The sequence below is a fragment of the Notamacropus eugenii genome, chromosome 2, assembly GCF_028372415.1.
Source record: "Notamacropus eugenii isolate mMacEug1 chromosome 2, mMacEug1.pri_v2, whole genome shotgun sequence".
In the NCBI taxonomy this organism is placed as follows: Eukaryota; Metazoa; Chordata; class Mammalia; order Diprotodontia; family Macropodidae; genus Notamacropus; species Notamacropus eugenii.
The window spans coordinates 443,573,810-443,599,275 of NC_092873.1; the positions used below are offsets into that span (position 1 = coordinate 443,573,810).

Sequence of the window (25,466 nt, forward strand, 5' to 3'; positions counted from 1 at the left end):
AACAAGTAATTCATTATCATCTTTTTAAAAAAATTTTAGTTAACCGCTTGCCTTCATGGATCAGCTGCACTGTTATATCCAATGTACTGGCAACATATATATATCCCAGTGCTTCCACCACATCTGCTGGACTACTGCTGGTAAGTTAGGCTATATAATGTATCATTATATCTTGTACTATCTAAAAGTCTGCAACTCTGTTGTTTTATATTTTTTAGTATCTCAGCTATTTGTAGAGTATGCATTCCTATGCATTATATTTACAAGAGGTTTGTTAATGATGTATATTTAGAAAAAAAGAAGCCTTAGACATTTACTTTTATAGTTACATATATAAAATAATGTTTCCCTACCAGGACATAGTTATCATTCTCACTGCCTACCCATCAAAGGAGATGGAGATTTTAGGCACAGCCTTTGTTTCACAATGGAGCTGGAATAACCATTTCTGGCTGTAGGATACCAATGGAAGGGTAGGTTATCTCCAGTTATCCTGATCTGTATCTGGCCACTGAACCCACATTGTTCCTGAGGAGAAAGTGAGGCTGGTGACTTTGCCCAGCCCTCCCTTACTTAAATCCAACTCACTTGTGAATCATTGCATCATTTTCCTGATGTCATGACCCTCTTTGAGAACAAAGGGCAAACCACACAATACAACCAGTGGAAGACAGTAATTACATGGGTATAACTTTCAGTCCTACAATTAGTCCTAAAGATATAGTGGAAAAGATTATTCCCAATTAGAGTTGGCTTCTAGACCTTAGACTCTTAAATGGGTGTGGGTTGGAAGGGTGGAAAGAGGATGGTCTAGGGAATTCTGTGTTGGATCATAGGTTTTAGAATTGGTTGGGACCCTTGAGATAGTCTAGTCTAACCCTTTCATTTTTATTGAGGAAACTGAGACCCATGAAGGTTAAAATGCTTGTTCAAGTTCTCAGGGCCCTAGTTTAATTTTGAAATGCCTGGGGATTGCCTAGAATTACAGAAGTTATTTCAAGAGTATTTTGACCACGTGTTCCATCTTTACTTTTCATTGGTATACCTTAAAGCTGTACCTGTGGAGTACCTATACCAAAGGAGTCTGGTAGTGGGTTTGTTAAACTATCTTTTAAAACAAACAAAAATTTACAATTGGCTCTTTAACCTCTTAAAATTGTTTTTATTGATTTAAAAAAATAGTTTAAAAAGTAAGGACAGCGACTTCATTTTTCATCTTTGAATTTTTATATAATAGAAAAGATACTTTAAATAATGTAACTTCTTGCAAGATGTTAGATGATTTTTTTGTTGAATTAATTTCTCTGATTAGTTGTATAAATAGTCATCCTCAGAGGAAACAGATCATGTCTATAGCATAACATTTGGAAGAAATACTTTGTTATCAAAATATTACAGCCAAACCCAGATTAAGAGATTTGATCAGAAGCTTTCCGCAACTGTACCTTCGTGAGTACATGGAGGTACACCACCTTGTAATTGTGCCCAGTGACCTAGTAATGCTGTACTGATTTTTTTCATCAGTGGGAAAAATAGAGGCAGTTGGCAGGGCATTTCTGGCATTTCCTTAGAGTTAGCAACTGACCACTGTGTCATAGGTTAACAACTTTGTGTATAGTCTTATAGCTAATTAGCAGTAAAGCCAAATCTAGAAACAGCCTTCTTTTAACTTTTAATATAGAACTCTTCCCACTATTTTATACACTAATTTCACACCTACAGGAGTATGAATGTCTTTTTTGTAATAAAGAACTTACCTTATAAAAGTTTTTTATCACTCAAAGAAACCTCTTATATTGACTTGTGTTTAGTAGATGTTTAGTAACTATTTGTTACTTGGGCCTTGTTTAAATATTCAATTTTTTAAAAACCTTTTTTACACGGTCTAGTTTTCTAAAAGCACACCTACAAGAAAATAACTTTAATATGTGAACAGACTTTAATATCCAGAGTAATAAATCACAGCAGCTAACTTCAGTATCACATTAAGTGTTCTACATAAATCCTCTAGACTCTTTAAGAGGAAAGATAATCATTCTCTGATTTAGACAGTTACAAACTTAGAGAATTTCTAAATTAAAGTACAAAATACATCACTACTGATAGCCTTCCTCTAAATAAAGAAAATCTGAGAGTTCTATGTCTTTTCTAGTGCTACTACCTTTTCCTGTCATAATTGATTATTTTAAGCCCTGTTATTAGTAGTAGCCTGGTTTTCCTGCCACTGATGGCTGTGAAAGGCCGCACTAGATTTATTGCCAGCCTTTGAATCTTACTACCATTCCATACCTTCTTACTTAAAGTCACCTAGAATGATGATGATGATAATGATGATAGCTAACATTTATACAGCACTTACTGTGTGCCAGATGCTGTGTTAAGCACTTTAAAGTTATTATCTCATTTGATTGTCGCAACAACCCTGGGATGTAAGTGCTATTATTATTCCCATTTTACAGATGAAGAACCAAGACAAAGAGAGGTTAAGTGATTTTCCAGTGCCATACACAGCTATTAAGTGTCTGAGATCTAATTTAAACTCAGACCTTGCTGACTTTGGATCTGTAACTCTAGTACTGCAGCACCCAGCTGCCTAGTAGAATCATTTCAAGAACTGACTTCATGCCAAATGACCTAGAAGTAATCTCTGAACCTTGAGATACTGTTGAATCCAAATATGCCCTGGTATACTCAGGATTTTGATAGCAGTCCATGCGTAGGCTATCAAAGATTTTGCCTTTTTTTTATTTCTTAAAAATTTTTTTTCTTTCTTTTAATCAGCTAAAATCTTTGTCTTTTCAATCTCCTTCTTACCCCTCAAATTGAGAACACAAGAAAAACAAAACCCATTATAAATATATACAGTTAATGAAAATTAATTTTCTCATTGGCCATGTCCAAAAAGAAATTATCTCCTTCTGCCTTTTGAGTCTGTGGCATGTTTCATCATGTGTCTTCTGGAATCCCGGTGGGTCATGACTCTTTTAAGGATTCAGCACAATTGTTTTCCATCTCATTTATGTGCCATGATTTGGTCATCCATTTCCCAGCTTCTGAGCACCCCTCAGGTTCCCATTCTTTGCCATCTCAAAAAGAACTATAAATATATATATTTTTCTCTTTATTGTATTGTGTTGTTACATCCTTAGAGTTTATTTTTCTTAGGACTCTTCTCTCCCTTAACCTAACCTCCCTCTAATTCTCCATTCCCCTCTTTTCCCTCTTATTTCTCTTGGAGGGGAGATATATTTCTGTATCCAACTGTGTGTGTGTATGTGTGTCCTTGTGACCAACTCAGCAGAGAGTGAGGCTCAAATGTTCTTGGTTTAATTCTTTTCATAAGAAGATAGGTAGAGACAGTGTGCTATAGAGGAAAAGTGCTGGACTTAGAGTCAGAAGAGACTTAGGCCAAACTAGGGCTTATGACCATAAGTAGATTAACTTCTCTGAGGCAGAGTTTCCTAATTAGTAAAATAGGGGCATGGGTGTGTAATACTTATACCTGCTTCACAATGTGGTTGTGAAATGAAATGTATTTTCAAATACATTCTTTGATTGTTTTTTAGATGAACAGTGTTCATGACATATAATAGATAGTTAATAAATGCTTGTTTATTGATTAAAGAGTTTCTTGAGTAAAGCCTAGTTTTATTTTTTTACTTTTGAGTATGTTTGTGTTATATTGAAGCAAATAGAGAGGAAAGGACCCTTTTATACCACACATACATTATATATGCCCTTTATACCACACATATATTATGTACTCTTGACCTACTTCTCTTGAGGACATGTAAACTATTTTTCATATGCCCATTTCAGAAACTCCCAAATATGAAATTGAAAAGTAATATCCCACTTTGTTTTATATTACTTCATTAAGTCTTCATTTACTATGTATTAATGATCAAGCTGTTTTATATATCAATATCTATATATATCTCTTAGTTTGTAAAAAGTTGAACTCCCTCCAAACTCCTTAAGCCTCCAACTATAAATTCCCTGTGACACAGGTAGCCCTTTATCCATTATTTTCCCTTCTCTCGGGACTTTCTAGTCACAAAATTTCAGTTTATCAAAAATCAGTAACATGTAAATTGCAAGGTCCCATTTCTTTTACAGAAATTGTCAGTCACTGAGCTTTCCAGAAGATGTTAGTCTACCTTGTGATAAACTGATGTAATTTGTGGTTAGTAACCATGACATGAGCCAGTCAGAAGTGAGATATACCTTTTTTATACCAGGTTGATGTCACTATTTTTGAGGTCTTCTCTGTGACTATAAAAGAGCTCTTAACCGTCAGATGTGTCCTTGGTTACTGAGGACCCTTGAACTCCATTTATTGGCAATTGCTAGCTTTGCTAATAAATCAACCCTGCTCAGAACTTTATTGCCTCAGTTTCTTTTATTTGCAATTTTCTGTCGCAACATTTAAAAAGCTCATTGTGACAGCATAAGTGTTATTTCTGATTCTACTAATTTGATCAGTAATTTCTGTGAGAATTCTACTCCTAAGTAATAAAATCTTTTCCTCAGACCTCTGAGGTATTAGCATATAAAGTCATGGTGCCATCTTGAGGTTTTTCTAAGTAGCCATCACCTTATTATATCAGGAGAAAATTATTTACCCCACAGGTGTAGGAGCAATACAACCAGCACCCTTTTTCCAATGATAAATTCTTTTAGAATGGTAGTATTCTAAATTACTGAATGTTTTATTTTCTAGATGCTTTTGCCTTACCAAAAGCTACTTACTGTTCTGAGGTAATGTAGCTCCAGGAAATTAGAAAAGTGACCATATATAAAAATACTCAACTTCTTGTTCTTAAGGAGATAATCATTTTCTATTTTATTCTCCATAGAATTCTGTTTTGACTATACTATAGCCATCCAACTGGTTGCCATCCATCCACAGGACTAGTCTCTATTATTCAGAGCATAGAGTTTTAAAAAATATGATAATATAAATTATGTTATAAATCACACCAAAAAGTAGACTGTTAATGGGATTGTATTCTATTTAGGTGGTCTGCTTGTAAGAATCCATCTTCCTAAAAAACGAAATATACACATCACATGATTTTGCTGTTCACATAGTAATTATATTTGAATAAAGATTAATTGCTACCCAAAAAGCCTTCAAAAAGCAATCGTGTAATGCCTTCTGTATCCAATCTTGGCAAATAACTTCATTGAAAGAAAAGTGCAGGACAGTTTTGCATATTGATGATAAAGCATCTGTTTTATCAAGGATATCCTTCTGACTTATTAACACTATAATCTAATTAGGAAATTCCAGCTAGGCTTGCAAAATTACTTTTTATGTGATTTAGTCAATTTTATATTACTATGTACACAATCCTCTTTTCGTGAGAAAGAAATAATTATTTTTCAATTAACTTTATGTTCTGCAAAACATGGTAATTATTTTAGAAAATGATGCTCTAGATTAATTATGGTTGTAGTACTAATATGCATATGTTTTGAATTTTGTGAGAAATTAGTGAGAAAAAACATGTAGAGGCACCCAGTAATTTCATTATTGACATTTTCATATTTTCCTTTACAAGGTTTAGTGTTCAGGGCCTATGACCTATTCAGAAGGTCTCTGTAGTTTTTTTTTTTAATGGCCAATTCCTAGGCATTTATTGTTAATAGTTTCAAAAGAAACATAGTTGTTTCTAATGTAGTTCAGTTTCTTAAAATAAGAATTTTGCTAAGTAATATTGTCTTTCTTTTTATTAATTATACCTTAAGAGTAGGCACTTAATATTTACTGTCCTGGACAGTACAACCAGACACAAAAATGTTGTGAAATCCAGTACTAGTTGTTTATATCTCAAAGATATGGGTAAAGTATGTGGCTTGCAAGATGAAACTAATAAATGAGTAGTACTTTTGTACTGTGGGCACTTCTAGGCTTAATGCTGTAAAAGGAAGTGAATATATTTCCATAGGCACTTGTATGAGAAATCTCATTTATATAGTGTTTTACGATTCGCAAAGTGTTTTGACATGCATTATCTCACAACTACATGACTTTAGTAGGGTGCATATTACCAGTCTGTATTTTATTGATGAAGAAACTGAGACTCAGAAGTTAAATAATAATAATAATAAAAGTCACATAGTAAGAATTGAAATAGGACTTGAACCGAGATCTTTTGGCTCTGTGACTGCTTCTCTTTACATTACCATATGGTTTATATAAAATTAAAACATTTGAATTTCCACAGAGGTAATGGAATTAAACTATTAATGTTGATGGTTTCTAGTTACTCGTTTCTGGAACCAGAATTGTAGTGTTTTGGAGCTTCTTACATAGAATATTATTTGGATATTTAATCTGCAATACTGTTTAGCGTCTTTGAAATCACTAAGTAGTTATGGCAGTAACTACACAAATATTATATTCTCAACACTCCTCCAGAATAGGAGGCCATAACGAAAAGATCACTGAGCTTATAGTCAAAAAAAGCTTGTTTCTGAAGCCTGAGATTGCTTAGTCTTTATGACTTTGGGCACATCATTTGACCCTTAAGCCCCAAATCCTCATAGGGAATATGGAAATGATGCTATTTGTAGAATGAGAAGCTTTTTATGGAAGATAGTGACTCTTGCGTTATATCTGTAATATTCAGCACACTCCTAGGCACAGAATGAGCTCAATAGGTGCTTGTTGATTATGCTATTCTCTTCATAGGGCTTATGTGCAGAGGGCATTTTGTAAATTGGCACTTGTTCATTACTCCTTATTCAGTCCTGTCTCACTCTTTGTGACCCCATTTGGGATTCTTTTTGGTAAAGATACTAGAGTGGTTCACAACCATTTCCTTCTCCAGTTTATTTTACAAATGAGGAACTGAGGCAAACAGGGTTAAGTGATTTGCCCAGGGTTACACAGCTGGTAAGAGTCTGAGGCCAGATTGGAACTCAGGAAGATGAGTCTTTTTGATTCCATGCCTTACACTCTATCCACTATGCCACCTAGCTCTCTAAAACGAGTATCGCAGCTAATTAAATGTAAGTTATTATTATTATTCTAAATGGATTTTGTTCAATTTATTTCAATTTTCTATGATGTCTCATCCCTCCATATTTAAATTGGACAATAAAAATAATTGATTTCTGATGTCAGCAAATTCAGCTCAACATTCATTAGGTGTTTTATGACAATGTGCTAGACTCCTAGGATAAAAAGATGAAGACAAAACAGTTTCTGCCCTCAGATTACATTCTCCTAGAAGGATATTTAGACAAAATGCAGGAAGAGTATTATAATAGTATTGACAACACTTGTTGTTAACTTGTTTGGTGAGGTTATCCATCTCACAGGGAAATTTGGCACTTTCATGGTGATATGTAGGGTAAATACTTTTCATCTTCTTCAAATTTTTCTAAGTAGTGAGGAGAAAGTAACAGTGTCCTGAGCCACTGAAAGTCATGGAATTTTGTCTATTTTGCTTTGTTGAAATTTTCTAAATGTGGTCCCAGAAATTAAAAAATGCTTATCTTTTATACCTTATCCCCTTTCCTATATAATTCCAGATGGAATATTAATTTGAGAACTTAGGCTAGGAAGATTATCAGTTATTCCTATTTAAAACAGAAGAAGATTTAGAAACATTTGTATATATTGTTCCCTGCTAGATTCAGAGTATTCTATTCTGGCATTGTCAAGAATATCAGTGACAACATGGGGTCCGTCCTTCAGCTTGCTTTCATTTTTTTAAAAAATTGTAGTATAATATATTTTTTGTCATTTTCATTTCTTAACCTATGCCTTCCTTTTTCCCTCCCAGTAAAGCAACCCCTTATAGCAAAGAATAAAAAGAGGGAAGGAAAACTTCTAGAAAATAGCATATTGAAAATATTTAACATTACATGTCATGTTCTACACCCTTGGTCCTCTGTTTCTGCAAAGAAGAGACCCTCAACTTTCAAGGGTGTATTTTAACATCCAATATTGTAACAAAAAAAACATTTATCTATGCCAAATGATCTTTTTTCATGAAAATGGAAAGGAAAAAGCAAAGATAAGATAGGTCAAGGCAATTTAGAGACTTAGTTCAGTATTAAAAATTTCCAATTTTGTTGACTCTAACACATGGCTTAGAGAGTTGAGTTCACTTTCCAAAAGCTTGTTTTCTTTAGATTGCTTGGTCAACAAGCATCTGTTAGTAGGTCAGTAATGTGCTAGGCACTATGCTAAGTGGAATATAAGGAAAGAAAAAAAATAGTCCCTACCCTCATAAGGGTCTGATGGGGGAGACATCTCACAAATAGTACATACAAGATACATACTGAGTAGTTGGAGGATAGTCTAAGACGAGAAGGTTCTAGCAGTTGGGACATGGGGTAAAGACTTGCAGAGAACAGGCTTGATAAGAGTTTGGAAAGTTAAATTATTTTAACAATGGAAATTATTTTAGGAATGATTGAGTAATTGTTTGAGAAAAGGAAAACTTCACTCCCCCACCCCATTTTGAATGAAGGTTTACACTGAACAGGATTCAAGAATTCTTTAAAATATACTTGTCAATAATTATTTTGTAAATAAGAATTCTGTGCATTTGTTACAGTCCCTGTGTAAAAATCCATCCATTCTCAATTAGACATACTATATAATGTGTATTATGTATTATTTTTAAAAGTTTCACTTTTGTCCTTGATCTCCATTAGAGTTTAGGGCAACCCTAAGCTCATGAAGGAGAAAACTTAGCCAGAGTGGTTTCCCCTGCCCAGATTCCTTGAGGCTGCTGAGTCTCATGATCAAGCCAAGTTCTCAAAGTAGAAGGAACTGAAGATTTTCTAGGCCACCTCCTCATTAAATGTTCACCAATCAGAGTTGAGTTTCAGTGTTAGTGGAGTTCCCTATCAGAAGGAGCACAATTTAAGATGTTTTAGGATCTCCTTTGCCATTTTTGCTTGCAGAGAAAAACCACTAACCATCAATGTATGGATTATTGACTATCCTAATTAAGAAATTAATTATTAATACCTGAGAAAAAGGTTTCATTTTTATATTTCCTATTAAATATTGATGCCTTAGATTTAATTTAAGACTAAGCTCATATCCATTACCCTGATTATTTAAAGCATTTTAAAAAACATCTGAATAATTTTTCACCACAAAAATAACATTGATATCAAGAGAAATAAAATAATTTAAAAGTTTGAAAGAGGAGAGAGACTATAGTAGTACAGATGAAACAATAGCAGAAAGCAAAGGAAAATTAAAATAAGGCAATGATTCCATTATCTTATTGAAGCAGATAACTACCTCTGTCAGGGCAGATCATAATGTATCCGTAACATCATTAATAAGAGTAAACATTTATTAATCATATGTAACATTTGTATAGAACTTTTAGTTTACAAAATTCTTCAGGAGAGGTGGTGGTGAGAAAAATATGTATATTTTAAAAATATAGTCTACAGTCTGTATATATGAAGTTAGAATATGGAAAATGTAAAAAAAAAAAAAACCCAAATGACAGTTTTTGATTAATTGGGCTATGATAAATGTGCATTGTTAAGAAAATTATTCTTGGGCTATGATAATGGGCATTTTATGGAAAATAATTCAACTCAGGTTTTGACTCAGTGATATTTTCAGGTAAAAGTTTTAGTTTTTAAAAATGTAATGTTCATAGTTGAATGCTTGCTCTTCCTTCATGTGTTTCCTAAAAAACCTTGGTTTAATGAATTCTAGTTAGAATTTGACTTTGTTTTATTGAGGTTTCAAGATGATTTTGAGCGTATGTAAAACATTGATATAAAAGAATATTTGCATAAATGTTTCTACAGTTACTTATACAGTAGTTTGAGTTTTAATATAGTGTATGTGTATATTTCAATTTAGTGCCCCAATGCCATACCTGATTGGAGTTCACTCCAGCCTTATAGAGGTAAGTATTTTTTCAGACTTAAACTACATCCTAAAAATTGTAGTCATAATGATTTTATTTTCTTGAAAAAAAAAACAGTTAATTTTGAAATAGATTCATCTCCTGTGTTTGGAGTCTTTGCATAGTAATTTTTTGTGATAAAATAGTAAATTTTGTGATGTTGTTCCAATACTAAGCTATTTAACATAATGATAGTGACTATTTTTCCAGATTTGAAGTACATGAATATTAATGTATCCTGTATAAAAGTTTTATGCTTTGAAATTTTGAATTTTTTTCATCTTTACTGAAGTAATTTTTATGTTTTTATTGTTTCTTCAGAGTGACTTGATATCTTTTATAACTTATTTTTGAATTGATTTTTCCATGTAGGACCCATGATGATCTATGCCTTAATGAATAAATGAATATGCTATTAAGCATACTCAGCGTATTTCTTACTTTGTGCCTTGTAATGTAATGCTCTTTAGAAGTTTACTTTTTTGAATATGCATTTTATTATACTTGGTTTTATTATGTTGTTGGGTAGTGTTTTTCAGTCATGTCCAGTTCTTTTTGACACATTTGGGGTTTTTTTTGGCAAAAATAGTGGAGTAGTTGGCCATTTACTTTTCCAGCTCATTTTACAGATGAAGAAACTGGGGCAAATAGGGTTAAGTGATTTGCCTAAGGTCACACAGCTAGTAAGGATCTGAAGGGAAATTTGAACTTAAGAAGGTGAGTCTTCCTGACTGCAGACTTAGCACTCTGTCCCCTGTGCCACCCAGCTGCTCTGTTGTTTTATTATACAACCATGCTATTTAAATGTGGGAGCTTTTCCTATTGTCCTAATGTGAAACATTTTGGGGGTGGGGGACTAGGAGGGTGGTTACAATTTTCTACCATATTTCTTAACACAAAGAATGTCAAATTGACAATGGACAATTTCAGTCAGCTGGTTAGTGAAACACATGGCTTCTTATCTGTGAGACTTCTTTCAAGATTAGCATCATACGGGGAGGAGGGAAGAGAGCACTTTATCACTGTGTCCTCTTATTCTGTTTTTGATTCCAGAGCCTATCCCCTGGAGTTTTATCAAGTGTTGATATCAGAAATAATGTCTTGAAAAGCAACTCCTTCTCCAAATGACTTGTTCACACAATTCTACTCAACTTTAAAAATTAATTTAATCTACTGTAATTTCAGTTATAGTTTCATGCTCTCTGCCTATATGTCCCATTCCTCAATTTAGATTAATCAAGAAATTCTTCTTGCTTATTCAAAAGTTCCAGTTGGCAATTTTTGCAGTGGAAGGCCTGGCTTATGAAATTTGCTGCTTGCTTGATTGTAATGCAATATAGGTTTTTTTTTCCTTTTGAGACATAATGCAAGGCCTGAAATGTATGTTATAATTTAGAAATTTATTTATAGTAGATACGATCTTAATAATAGCTAGAATATATATATAAATATACGTATATATTGTTGTTATTCACTTGTGTCCAACATTTGTGACCCCATTTGAAGTTTTCTTGGCAGAGATACTGGTATGGTTTGCCATTACTTTCTTTAGCCTGTTTTAAAAGGTGATTAAATGGAGGCAAATAGAGTTAAGTGACTTCCCCAGGGTCATACAGCGAATAGGTGTTTAAGGCCAGATTTGAACTCATGAAGATGAGTCTTCCTGACTCCAAGCCCAGCATTCTGTCCACTGGGCCACCTAGCTGCTGTACGTATATGTACATACACATATATTTGTGTGTGTGTATCTACATACACTCCCTTAAGTTTTGTAAAGTGTTTTATATAGGTTATCTCCTTTGATCCTTACAACCATGAGAGATAGGTGTTAGTATTAGCCCCATTTTACAGATCAGGTAACTGAGACTTAGAGAGGTTAAGTGATTTGGACAGCCTCACACAGCTGATAAATCTCTGAGGTAGGATTTTGTTTAGCTTGAGTCTTTCTGATTCCAAATCTGGAGTTCTACCTTGCCATGTAGCTGCATTTAATTTTAGTAATTCATCTTTCATGCATTATTTCCTGTGACAAAATAATTATTATATTTCTCCAATTTAATGTAAAGTAATAAACTTTTTAATAAAGTTTAAAATCTTACTATATGTAATGCCTTCAGTTTTTTATTATTTTATATTGAATATTTAAAACTAATCATGCAACTTGTGAAAAAGAATGTGTCAAAAAAATTTTATAAATCAAAATATAAATAGGTAGGAATGACCTCCATTGCATTTTTAGATTGTTTCAAGAAATGACTGACTCAGTATTCAGAATCTTGTGTGGCGTTAGTTTAGCCTTGTACAAAGTGTAACCTTATTTTGTGATACGAACAAAGAGTTACTGAAGGTGCATTTTTAGATGGAAGAATTTTGTCTGGCCACTTATGTGACATTAACTTCTTAATCAACATAAGGGTATCATGTCCTGAAAGATATGTTTTTTGCCATGCTAATCTTAATATAAAGTCTTCACATTTTATTTATCACATGACAGGTTATGCTTGACATTTACTTGAGAATTTTACAAAAGTGTAAAAACATAAAAACTGAACAATTTGTACCAGAAATTGAATTATAGATATTGCTACTTGCAAATATAATATTCCTTAGCTTGGTATATTTCCTTCCGTTTAGCTGCAGTTATAACCTGTTTTTTTGGTGATGAAAATCATTCTCTGGTCATACACTTTCTTCTTTCCTCAAATCAACTCTAATTTATCTTACCATTTCTCTAGAGATTTCTAAACCTAGTTACCCACAGAAACATGAAATTAATGTAGCTCTTTATGAACCTTTTCTTTGATTATTTTATATGTAATTATGAGGAAAAGAAGAATGTGGTTTTACATGTTCATACAAATTTGCTTCCAAAATAAAAATAAAACATAGGCTTTGTGTATTTGCTTTGCCCCTAAAAAAAAGAGTAGGAAAAACAGAGTAAATTCACCACAATGGAGAGATTGGCAGTATGTAAGCAGGTACTACAAAGGTGTAGTTTCATGTTTCTCATTCCAGAGTAATAAACAAACAACTCTAAAGAGAAAGGTAGGCCTGTTATCAGGACAGGAGATTGTTGCCCTTGTGTCATTTATCGCCATTGAGTCATGTTTGCAGAGACACATTTACAGCAATACTTTATGGAAGCATTATGCCTTAGATTATATGTGAGAATAACTATGTACTTCAGTACTTGAGGTTCCATCCTTTAAAATGTATTCTTTTACTTACTTTCCTAATATGATATTCACTCATTGGTTCTAACCTTTTCTTTTCTATGCCTTTTATCAGAAGATCATTTTCTGTTCTCTTAGTCACATAAATTCATTTGTTTTCTTCACTATATAAGAGCTTTATGTGAAAAGGTTTGTGTATTCCCATTTCCTTTTAAATATGATGAGTTACTGTGGATAAAACTAGGAAAAATTCAAATACCAAAAACGATTTAGACTTAACTCAAAATCATATTTATCTATATTTTCTTTAAATTCCTTTATGTTAGACAGCCTAAAATATCTATGATATTTATGAGTCCTTCAATTTCATTGGACAGTTATCCTTGATAGCTTATAGGTACTAGTCAAATAAGATTCTAAAGAATATTGTCCGCTTGCTTGAATTTTTCATTTCTTCATGCCATTTTCATTTTTTCACAACTGTTTGATTCATTATAATAATCCTCAGTTAATCATTCTATATACTTCTATAATTCCCAATTTTAAGGTTTTTTTCCAAAGTACACAAAATTTCATTAAAGACATTTTAAATGCTATTTTAAGCAGACTATATTAAAATGAAATGATTATTTTCTTTGATAAATTTTCAAATCTGTATCACAAATTTGGGTCTATCCGATACTGCTAGTTATGTTCTTACTCAGCAATATTTATTTTATTTATCTTTTATCAAGAAAGCAAAGGGACTTAGTTTGTAAACTTTTAGATTTTAGTATTGCTAACCAAAAGTTTCACTTCTTTACTGACTGATACTCCAAGAGAGAAGAGTATTTTAATTTTCATATTATTCTGTTGAAGATACTTTTTAAAAAGTGTATTGACAGTGTGGTAGGAAAATATGTCAGTAAGTACATTTTAGCTCTTACCCAAAAAATTTGGTCACTCATGACTGGGTGCAAAAGATTGGACCGTCCATTTTAAGATAAACTTAGCATTTTCACTTCGGGAGATTTGTTCTTGGTTCAACTTTTTCAATTGGTCCAATCAGTTTATTGTATGAAACATTTAATAAATTAATAACAATAGTTTTATTGAAGCATCTTGGGAAAATATCATGTAAGATTTCCGGTTGACTAAGGGCGTTTTATACTTGGAAATGCTGTAAAAAACACAATAGTAATACTTTGAAGCAACATAAGGCAGTATTCATTGCTACAATTTTAACAGAGATGACAGAACAATTTAATTTAGCAGGAAAATATAGTATTAACCTTATAGTAAGAGAGGAAATAAAAGGAGCATATAAACTTGTGAATTAAGGTTTTTGCCCAAAGGTTCAGCTGGTTGAACCATTTTAACAAAAGTGATTGAGTCACTTTTTTATTTCTTTAAATCTTCTTCCCCAAAGGTCCATCTAATAAACCCATGTCAAAATATTTTATTGCAATATTCATGAATATTATTGCTAACCGTAAGTTTTCTGTTCATTTCTGTTCCCATACTCCTCTTTCTGCTGTTTTATTTCTCATCTTCAAGTTACTAATTTGTTGATTATTGAGCAGTTTCTTTCTCTCTTTTTTTTTTTTTTTGGAACATGTTAATGCAGTGCATTCAAAGGAAGAGAAAAATAGCAAATGTTCCTAATTTTCAAATTGTCCCCCCAAATTCAGTACTCATGATTGTAGCAAAGAAAAAGTCATGATTGTAGCAAAGTGAAATTTATTGTTGTATGTAGAGGTTTATGGTATAACATATTTATGAATATTTAAAACTTTAGCAGCTTGATATTACTCTTACCTAAGTGATTACTCTTACATATTTCTTAAAGTGACATAATTTTAATTTTCAGTTCAGTTATGTTTTTGTTAAGTTCCCTAGATTATGAGTTCTCAAAGTGTGTAAACACATGTGAATGTGTTAATAGGCTCTTTTTGGCATTCTGGTGAAAGCTATGGATATCTAATGGTTTTTAAATGTATAAAATAAGTGATTACAAAGTAAAGTAATTATATTAAAATACAGTTATCAGCTTAGAAAAATTCATAGGTTCATTTTAAGAACTCTTGTTTCATGTTTTCATTCAGTTGTTTGTAAAGGGAAAGAAATGCTGGTTTTATACTTTTGCATCAAAGTTTAAAATCTATGATGTTTCTGCAGTATGATTTATGCACATCTATTTTATAAAGCTGTATTATAATTTCTAATTTAACAACTGCTAGTTCAAAATAATACAGTAGTCCTCAAAGAAGAGCAATTTATTAAGTTCATAAATGAATCTTGGAACATAATTCTTTCCAATTCCTAATTTTTAAAGCTTTCTTAGGCAGAAAAGAGGACCTTTAGGAGTTTTAAAAAATATAATTAAATTTAGCTAATCTTTTTACCTTGACATATAATTTAATAATTATAATCTGTTTCCAAATTCATATTGTGCTAAGTAAAATGAAATGTATTTATTCATGGTTATATGTGTTTTTTGTGCAGAGAGTAAAAAATAAATCATTGGAGGATGTGGTTATGTTAAATGTTGACACAAACACTTTGGAAACACCATTTAATGACTTGAACAACCTACCAAGTGAAGTGGTAAGTCTGAAGGCTATTTCATAATAGGTGTGTATGCTTTCGTCAGGGTCTTTGAATTATTAGTAGTTATTATTGTCCTTTTTTTTACCCGATATAAAGGCAAAATTATTATGGGTGGGGTAAAGGAAAAAGCATCAGCCTTAAAGTCCATATTTAAGATTATTTTTCACTTTTTGACAGTTGAGGAAACATTGAATGAAACATCACATTACTTATTTTAAAAGCAAGATCATAATTACAAAGCTAGCTTGCATTCATTAGGCATAGCTGCTTTAGACGTAAGTCTCTTCATCTCATCTTAATCATTATATTACAAAGTAGGCATTTCTGTCTGCCTAGTGGCATGTCTTGCAAAAGAACGAGAGAGTTTTTGAAGGCAAGAAGAAGAAGGGGGCCAATTATCGGCTTTTGCTTCCTTGCCACCTGCCAGTGCTTTTCCTTTTAATTAATGATCTGATGGCACTGGTCAATATAATAAGAAATGCTTGTACAGTTGGGGTCAGAAAATTCTGGCTTTGATCTCTCTCAACTTTCTGAAACATTTATTTGTTTTCTCTAAATTATTTCAGTTTTATTTTAATCTTTTCTATCCAGCTGAGGGCTGCATGAATGAAAACCTACGCTATTTGTCATTTACTTTGGAAGAGCAAAGACTGCTTACTTAGAATTCTATTTGTAAATTAAACTGCAAACCCAGTTTGTCATAAAAGACATCTGATCCTTTTGAAATGACGAAAACTGTCTTTTGTCTGTAAAGGCTGATAAATTAAGTGCCAGTTTTTTTCTGGTCTTTGATCTTGCAGAGGTTTTTTTGTCTGCAGCTCATAATGGAACATATTCTGTATTTCATGTTAAATAGTCTCTAAAAGTGCATTTCACTCTTCTTTTCCCTTGCATGGAACTGAGAAGTATCCTAGCATTGCTTCTGTATTTATATGTGTGGGGTTGCTTGTTTTAGAATGCAGTAATAGAATATAATAATACATTACGTTTGTATAGAACTTCATATTTTCCAAGAGTATGTAAAATTGGTGTTTTACAATGGTTTGGGGGCATTTTAAAATATAATCTAATATAAAAAGTGCTTCAAGATACACTGAAGGAGCTTGACTAGATGAATTTTAAGATTTTGGACTCATAGTAGAATACTGATAATTATTATTCCTCTAGTATAATAGGGAGTGAAGTATTCAAAGTAAAATCTAAGCTACTAATACATAACTACCATGTTAATGTTAGCTGACTTTGCAGTAAATTAAAACTAAACCATTTCATTGCATTGCAGTAAAATTCATGTTGAGTATATCCAAATCTAATCCAGTGTACAGTTATCTTTATAGTTTCTAATATCTAGACTTGCTCATTATAAAAATTTTGCAGAAGCTGCTAGAAATAATTAGTTTTTCATTAGAAATCCATCAAAGTAGTCTTCTCTGAATGGAGAAAATAATGAATGAAAGCTCAATCTCAGCTTTAAGAGTATATTCTGCATGTGTATACATTTCCCACTGTAATGTCTTCAGGAAAGAATAAGGGTTCTTTGTAAAAAAAATGAAGTTCAGTTTTTCTATGTTTAATATTAAAATTATTGTAGCTACCTTAGTGATAGATGATATATCCGTTGAGAATTATGTTTTGATAGTCTTTCCTACCAAGGTAGAAAAAAGAGAAGCTTTATTCTTGGTGGAGCTAATTTGTTTATTAAAAGAACTGATGTAAACATATAAAGGACTAAAACATCACAAAAAATAAAACTCTGAACATATACAATGATAGTTTATGTTTTATTGAAAAGAAAATTTGTTTAAATGTCATAGAAGTCTCAATAGAGAGAATTCACATAACACAAAGTTGGGTCAAAAGGTATACCACAAAAAAGTGAAAATGTAATTAATTTAGATTCCTAGAGATAAGGCCCATAAACTTATAGAAAAGTCTCTTAAAGATTACATATATAGCAAAGAGTATTTGTGAAATTAGAACAATCTACTAAAGTTTAGGGAAAGCTTATCACTTGGTCCTGAAGGCAATCCAAGCAATTGTGTGAACAACCCCAGTAAATTAAAAATTTTCATCAGTATTCCCAAACTACCTATTATATACCTAGACAATATGTGATAAAAGTATTGCTTTTTGACTTATACAAGGCAAAATATTTAAAACTAATCACATATGTTAATCTAATAAAAATATGAAATATTACTAGATTTTTCTGTTAATGAATGAAAAGAAAAACCTGAAAATGATTATTATTGGTATTGTCTGATGTATAATAAATTACCTGAGATTTAAAATGGGTTCTTTTTAAATCATTCACTAAAGCATTTAAATAATACTTACAGGGTAGATGACTTTCTATGCATGTGAACTCTATTATTGTGTCAGATTGACCAGTGGTCTTGACTGTTCAAAGGTCAGTGGTCACAGTTGTCCTGAATTACCAGTCCTTTTTTCCTGTGGACCCTCTGCTGTGTTGCATGCTGTAATCTTCTTAATGGCTTCATTCCAATATTCACACATAATATTTTAGATTTATTGACTGTTAGAAATACTACCATGCCAGTAGCAGTTCCGCTACTCCTAAGGTTATTTCAAATTGGAAAAATAAATCAGAGCAAGGCTTTCAGGAATCCTTTGTTTTCCTTAAGGAGGGGGAAAAACTGCTTCCTGTCTTCTGACAAGAACACTTGTTTTTAGATTTCATCATTTCATTGTAAATTTGGATCATTAAAAAAGAAAAAAACAAATAAACAGCCAGTTTATTGAGAATGAATTTTAAAGTTAATGACTGTTACTCCGAGTGCATTTTCAAGGTAAATTATACTTTTAAAACGTACTTGAGAAGTTGGTGTTGTTTGCAAATCCAGTGATTTGAATAAAGAAACCCTTATGAAAAAATGTATAGCTGAGACCAAATATTTGAAGATTTTGAATTAGAATGTAAAATATCCTTTCTTATTTTGAAACAAATATTTATTTACATTTCATGGACATGTATTTAGTTATAATTTTATATCTATTAATTTACTATCTTTTATTAGTTTATGTGTATGTCTGTGTATGTGTTATAAATATATGATACATATATTGAATATGGGGGTAATTTCAGTTTAGGAAACAAATTTAATTGACTTTTCATTTTGTTTTTACATAATAATTTTGTGAGAAAATCAGGCGATTGCTTCCTGCACTTATGTTTAATTTCTAAAGTTTTGCTACAGAAAGTCAATAAACATTTATTAAGTGCCACCTTTGTGCCAGACACCATGCTAAGAGCTAGGATCTGAAGAAAAGGCTCACAGTCTAAAAGTGAAGAAAATTGGAATAACAAATTGGAAATATATTTTTTATATATTTCAAAATGTGTATTCTAAAGATTGATTCTACTGATCTCCATTAAACTCTTTTTAATTCAATAAAGTAGCAAAGTAGGAAATGCTATAATTCATTGGAAATTTTGAATACTTAAACTTAGAATTATTATCAGGTCTGGAAAGTAGTAAGTGTTAGAGTATTTAAGGAGGAATTAAAACTTTTTTATCTCTACATAGTCTACGTCTTCTGTAGAGTAGTAGGAGGTGAGTGCTGGACTTAGAAGGGAGTAGTTAAATTCCATTGTACTTACTCACTAGATGTGTGATCCTGTGCAGGTCACTTAACCTCTCTTTTACTTAATTTCCTCATCTGTAAAATGTTGGAGTTAGATTTGATAGCTTCTAATATTCCTTCTAGCTCTAATTCTGTTATCCTGTGAAATGATGATGACAAATATATAATCAGGAAATAAGCCATATATTCTATTCTAAGAAGTTTATATATAGTAGAATTTGTATGTATGAGAAAATGATTATTATTAATACTTTGGAACAGATGAACACTTTTTATTCATATTTTACCAAAAATTAATTAGCATATCCTAAGAGAGGATGTTATTCTTGACCCTGGAAAAAGATATCATTAGTGGTGGAATCATAGGATGAATTGATAAGCATTGCCTCCTGTGTTTACGCCCTAGTCATTGTAACATAATTCTCTTCTTAAATCATGAAAATGTGCTGTATGCTGAAGAAACTTCATAAGTTCAATTCCCATCTTTTTTATTCCAGTTTCATTAAAAAAAAATATGGTCTATCAGACTTCTGATTGCTTTAATGAACCATAATCATTCTATCCTTGTTTAATACTAAGTCAGTGGCAATTGGGTGCCTTAGTTTCTGGATATAAATTCCCCTGACAATGTAATTCCCTCCTTCTGATAGGAATACAGTGAAACCTAACTTTTCCAAAATTTACTGTGTATCAGAATGTGGTTGAAAGTGATTCCGATGACATTACCAAATGAGGATGAAGTTGTTAAACTTCTCAGAAGACCTCATTACAAAGTAATATCACCTGTAAAATACATATATATTTATCAGCATTGACAGGAGATGACTAGGTTAGGATTATTATAAGACTTTCATGGGATAAATAGGTTTAATGGTGTTACTAGCATAGGTGGCAGCAGTGGATAGGATGCTAGACCTGGAGTCAGAAAGATTCACCTTCATGAATTCAAATATGGTCTTAGATGCTAATTAGCTGTGTGACCCTAGGCATGTCACTTAATCTCTGTCTGCCTCAGTTCCTCATCTATTAAAAGCAAAAAAAGAGCTAGAGGAGGAGGAGGGAATGGCAAACAGCTCCAGTATGTTTACCAAGAAAACCCCAAATGGGGTTTGGCTGAAACAACTCAACAACAACAATAGGATATTAAAAAATGTAACAAACGAAAAACAAATATGCAAAAACTTAGGGAAATGCTGGTCACTTCGACAAATTCTGAACAGCTGCCTTCAAGACAATTGCTTATTTATAACCTTTCCCTAAGTTAATTAATGTCCTTTGGTTTTAAAACAAAGAGTGGTTTATCTTCGAGGTTTTTAAATAAAACTTTTTATTTGAATTGTTTATCAAGCAAATCCATTTGTTTCATGATTCTTAAGATCATGTGTTGTCCATGTTTTCACACATTAAATTGAATTTTATTCTTATTAAACTTCTGTACATGCTTAACATAGGAGGGTCAGTTAGTTATAATATGGATTATTACAGAAAAAAAAAACCTGGAAAATTTTATATTGATTGTAGGTTTGTCATACCTGTGCTTTGTAGCCTTTGCTTTCTAGTGTTTAGCAGTTTTGAAATGACCTTCTCAAGAAATGGTCAGGTTAAAAAAAAGAAAGAAATACATAGTCAGGTTAGATGAAAAATAAGATTGAAATTTTAGAGTAATTGAAAGAATGTTCTATTTAGCTCTTGAATCACTGTGTCTTCAAAAAGCAAATATTGCTTTTCTACCTCGTTATACAGAGATAGTTATCGTCTTTCTCAGCCAACCTCTTTTATTTCCATGAATAGTGATTACTTTTAAATTGATAATCAATTTTATAGCCAGTAACATTTTAAAAGCTTTTTATTTGACTTTGATACCAATGAAATTGAAAAAAAAAATCTGAAAATTATGCTTTCAGTTCTTACCTACATTTTAGGATGTGTGGGTATATTTAGAAATAGAAAAAGCCTTGCTACTGCAATTAAAGCAAGAAAATTTGTAAACTACATTTTGTTCCAAATTTCTTTCCTCTCATTTAATGCTTTATTCTCTTAGTCATAGTATTTTCCTAGATTACATATATGTGCATTATATATGTATACATGTATAATGACACTTTTCATGTGAATTAATTTCACCTGATTGTCACTACAACCTTATGAGTTATATAATCCCACTGTTTTTTCTTGAGACTTAGAAATTTTTTTCATGAAACTATAAAAATACAGTGATCCTGATTTTAACAGCTTTCCTGCTCTGAACCTCTAAAATCTCAAGTTAGCAATCTGAGTAACCAAAACCATTTTAAAATATTCATTTTGTGTGAAAACCTAAATATCATTTAGATAGTTTGAAGGTAGATGTGAAAACTGATGATGTGTTTAGCATTATTCTAGAGAACACACCATCACTCATGCTTGAGCTGACACCGTTTCGGGAGTAATTGCCTAGATTTTAGATCTTATTGAACAGGTTTTACATTGGATTTTTAATTTTCATTTTCAGGATGTTTCAGAAAACTTAAGCAGTAAATTTTCTACTTTCTGTTTATCTCTCTATTTCCAAATCTGGAAATCTAAATAAGTAATTATTCTGTGAGCTAAGAAATATATCACAGTTCAATTGTTATAAATTAAGCCACTTGAAACAATCAAATTGTGTAGTTCAGTCCTTCCTAAAATAATATTTAAAAAGTAAAGAGTGATGAACTCTGGGATCATTCTTGACTCTTCTCTTTCTTTCATCCTTCATTTTTAAATCAGTTGTCAAGTCTTTTTCTCTCAAACTCCACAAAATTTCTTCTTGACAGCTCTTACATCTGTCTCTTTTTCTCCCATCACTAAGCTACCAGCATAATTCAGGTCTTATCACTTCTTGGCTAGTTTACTTTAGTAGTCTACTAATTCATTTCCCTACTGCCAGTCTCTCCCCTCTCCAATTTATCCTCCAAAAACTTGCCAAAACAGTCTTTCTAGGGATCTGACTGTCACTCTCCTGCTCAAGATGCTTCAGTGGCTTCTCATCTTCTTACACCTTACACTCCCATTATCTCTATAATACAGTGACACTGAACTCATGCCTGGATCAGTTTCTCCCTCTTCATCTCTGCCTCATGGTTCCCCTGACTTCCTTCAGTGAAAAACCCCATCTTCTACAGGAAACCTTTCCTGGTGTCCTTTCATTTTAGTGTCTTCCTTCTGTTGATTATTTCCAATTTATCCTGTATGCATATGTGTATGTGTGTATGCATATGTATATTGTTCGTATATATTTGTTTGCATGTAGTCTGCCGTGTTAGACTCTGAGCTCCTTGCCTTGCACAGTGCCTAACACATTGCAGACACTTAATAAATGTTCATTTACTGACTGCAGAATAAAATACAAGCTCATTATTTTGCTACTGAAAGCCTTCCACAATCTGGATTCCAGTAATTTTTCCAATCTGATTCCATACTGTGCCTCTTCATATATGCTAGATTTTGCTCAAACTCCATTACTACTCATTTCTTCATATTTAATATAGTATCTCCTATTTCCATGAATTTGAACAAATTATTTTCCATTGCCTGAAATTTATTACCTTTTTATCGCCACCTCTTAGAATTCTTCTTTCAAGGCTCTACTTGGGATCTGCTTCCTATAGCAAAGTGTTTTGGAAAGAGTCAGAGAGCCTGATTAAAATCCTGTATCTGATTCCTAATACGTGTGTGACCTTGAGCAAGTCACTTAATTCCCTGGACCTTGGTTTCTACATCTATAAAATCAAGAGGTTGATCTAGATGACCTTTGCGTTTCCTTCCAACTCTAAAACTGTAACCCTGTGTTCTTCATTTTTCTGCAGCTATTTTTGTCCCTCCTCTCTTTATTTGTGTGCTTTGGGGATTCTCCTTGTGTGATTTAAGTTCTTTGATGTCAGAACTACGTAGTCTTTGTCTCTCTTTATGGTCTAACACATTGCCTTGGACATAATTAGTATTTTACAATATTTGTTGAATTGAATTTAATAATGCTTTAGATGGGGAAAATGTATCTTAGATTTTACATTAAACTTAAGATCAAATGCAGTACTTGGGCCAGTAGAAAGTGTTCAATATATACTTTCCAGTTGCTTATTTTTGAGAAAAAGAAATGATTCTTTATGAGAACCTGAAAATTATGTAATAGTAGGTAGTCAAATTCTGTCACAAGATAGAGTTTATTTTAGCGTAGCACAGAGGGTTATGCTCTTTTTTAATGTAAGGACAAAAGAAGATAATGGTTTAAAATGGTCATCTTTGGCCAAGTGTGCAGACTTGATCCTTTAAAAAACAAATTGTAAAAATCACAGGGTTGTAGAAAACTGATCAGTTTATTATCGTAAGTAATCTACTGCTTAGTCTCTCTTCTTTATTCTATAGCTTTTTTAATATTAAAAAACATTTAGGTTTTATTAGTCAAGTCATATCAATAAGCATTTTAGTAGATTATTTTCCCCTTAGTGTTATCTAATAGAAAATACCTTTAATTTTCTTTTAGTCAGTAGTGCAATTCAGTCTTTATTTTCCTGATCAACTGTATTTGCCTAGGATGACGTCATTATTCTGAACCACTTTTAAAGGTCTAATATTAATCAGTCTTTGTTTGTTGAGAGAAAATGCAGTACCCCAGTACGTTACACTTTTGAATACCATATGTGACACTAACTATGGCCCTGGGCAAATATTTGGGCTTTTAGACCTTCACTTTCCTTTTGTATAAAATATGGCTAATGATGATTGCAGTAGCTTCCTCACAGGTTTGTTGTTAGGGAAGTGCTTTGTACATCTTAAACCATTCTGTAACGGTGCTGTTGTTTAGTCATGTCCAACTCTTTGTTACCCCATGGACCATAGCACACCAATACTATTGATCGAATTTTCTTGGCAGTGATACTGGAGTGGTTTGCCATTTTCTTTTCCAGTGGATTAAGGCACAGGAGTTAAGTGATTTGTCCAAAGTCACACAGCTACGAAGTGTCCGATGTTGGATTTGAACTCAGGTCTTCCTGACTCCAGGCTCAGCACTCACTCCATCTGCTGAGTCATCTAGCTGTTATGGTAGTGTTGTTTATCCACTTGATTTCCTTCTAGTACAATGCCCTTGAAAGCAGTGGCAGTTAAGTTGGATTTCTTTTTCCATGTGTCTTTGGTGCCTGGTGTAATTGCATATCTAAAAGAAATGCAATGATTATTTACTTGATTTCAATTAAATTTTCTCCACAGACAATTTAATATCAAAATGGTAATAAGGAGAAATTTGGTGAATATAGCAGAGTGAATGAGGCATGTACTGGAAAAGTACTTGGGTTTAGTATTAAAGTATCTCTTTTCAATGCCTTATATTTCCACTGTATAACATTGGGCAAGTCACCTCACTTTTCCAGGTCTCAGTTTCCATCTATAAAATGAAATAAAATTTTCCAACTGTAAAATTCTCTTAATTCTAATGCCTTTGTTCTGTTAATTGTTTCCTTTTTATCCTGTATATAACTTGTTTGTATATATTTGTTTCTTTGTTATCTCTTTCATTAAATTGTGACTTTCCGGAGAGCAGGGATTGTGTTTCACCACTTTTTTTGTATCTCCATGGCTTAGAATAGTGCCTGGCCGCATGGTTGGTATTTAATAAATGTTTATTGATTGACTGAAAATGTTTAGAGTAAAGGATCTTCCAGTTCTCTCTCAGCTACAAGTCCTCTAATTTTAGCACTGTATAGTTTTTCATTGAACTCTATGAACCCTTATGGTATCACAACCCAGGTCATAATTTCCTTCCCAAGTTACTTCTGCTTTAGGATGAATGGACTCTAAAATTTTATAAAAGCAAACGCATGAATAACTGTTAACCCATACATTAATGAAATGTTCCTCCTATCAAGATGATCCAATTAGACCAAAAGGAAAAAAGGCTTTTTTAAAGTGTCAAAACAAATGAATTCCAGTTCTAATTGGAACCTTTAAGAATTACAAAATTAGTCGTCTTTATTTTGTTAAATGACAAAAATAAGTCAATCATCTTATGAATGTTAAAATAATTTTGAAATAATACCTGTGTGAATTGTAACTACTCATTTTCCAAAGCAGAATTTTATGAAAAACAAAACAACTGATACTGTGCAGAAGGCTATATATATTATATATATATGTATTATATGCATACACATATATAAATGTGAACTGTTGGAGA

The 25,466-nt window shown here is 32.3% G+C and overlaps 1 protein-coding gene across 3 annotated transcripts in view; it reads left to right on the top strand.

Annotated features, from left to right (window-relative positions):
* The window catches only part of DENND1B (DENN domain containing 1B), a 334,070-nt gene that overhangs the window by 229,748 nt on the left and 78,856 nt on the right, over nucleotides 1–25,466 (top strand). For all 3 annotated transcript variants that reach the window (XM_072648309.1, XM_072648308.1, XM_072648307.1), the window contains exons 10-12: nucleotides 40–140; nucleotides 9,863–9,908; nucleotides 15,566–15,667. In XM_072648309.1, the coding sequence (XP_072504410.1) occupies nucleotides 40–140; nucleotides 9,863–9,908; nucleotides 15,566–15,667 (249 nt within the window). The remainder of the gene's footprint in view (nucleotides 1–39; nucleotides 141–9,862; nucleotides 9,909–15,565; nucleotides 15,668–25,466) is intronic.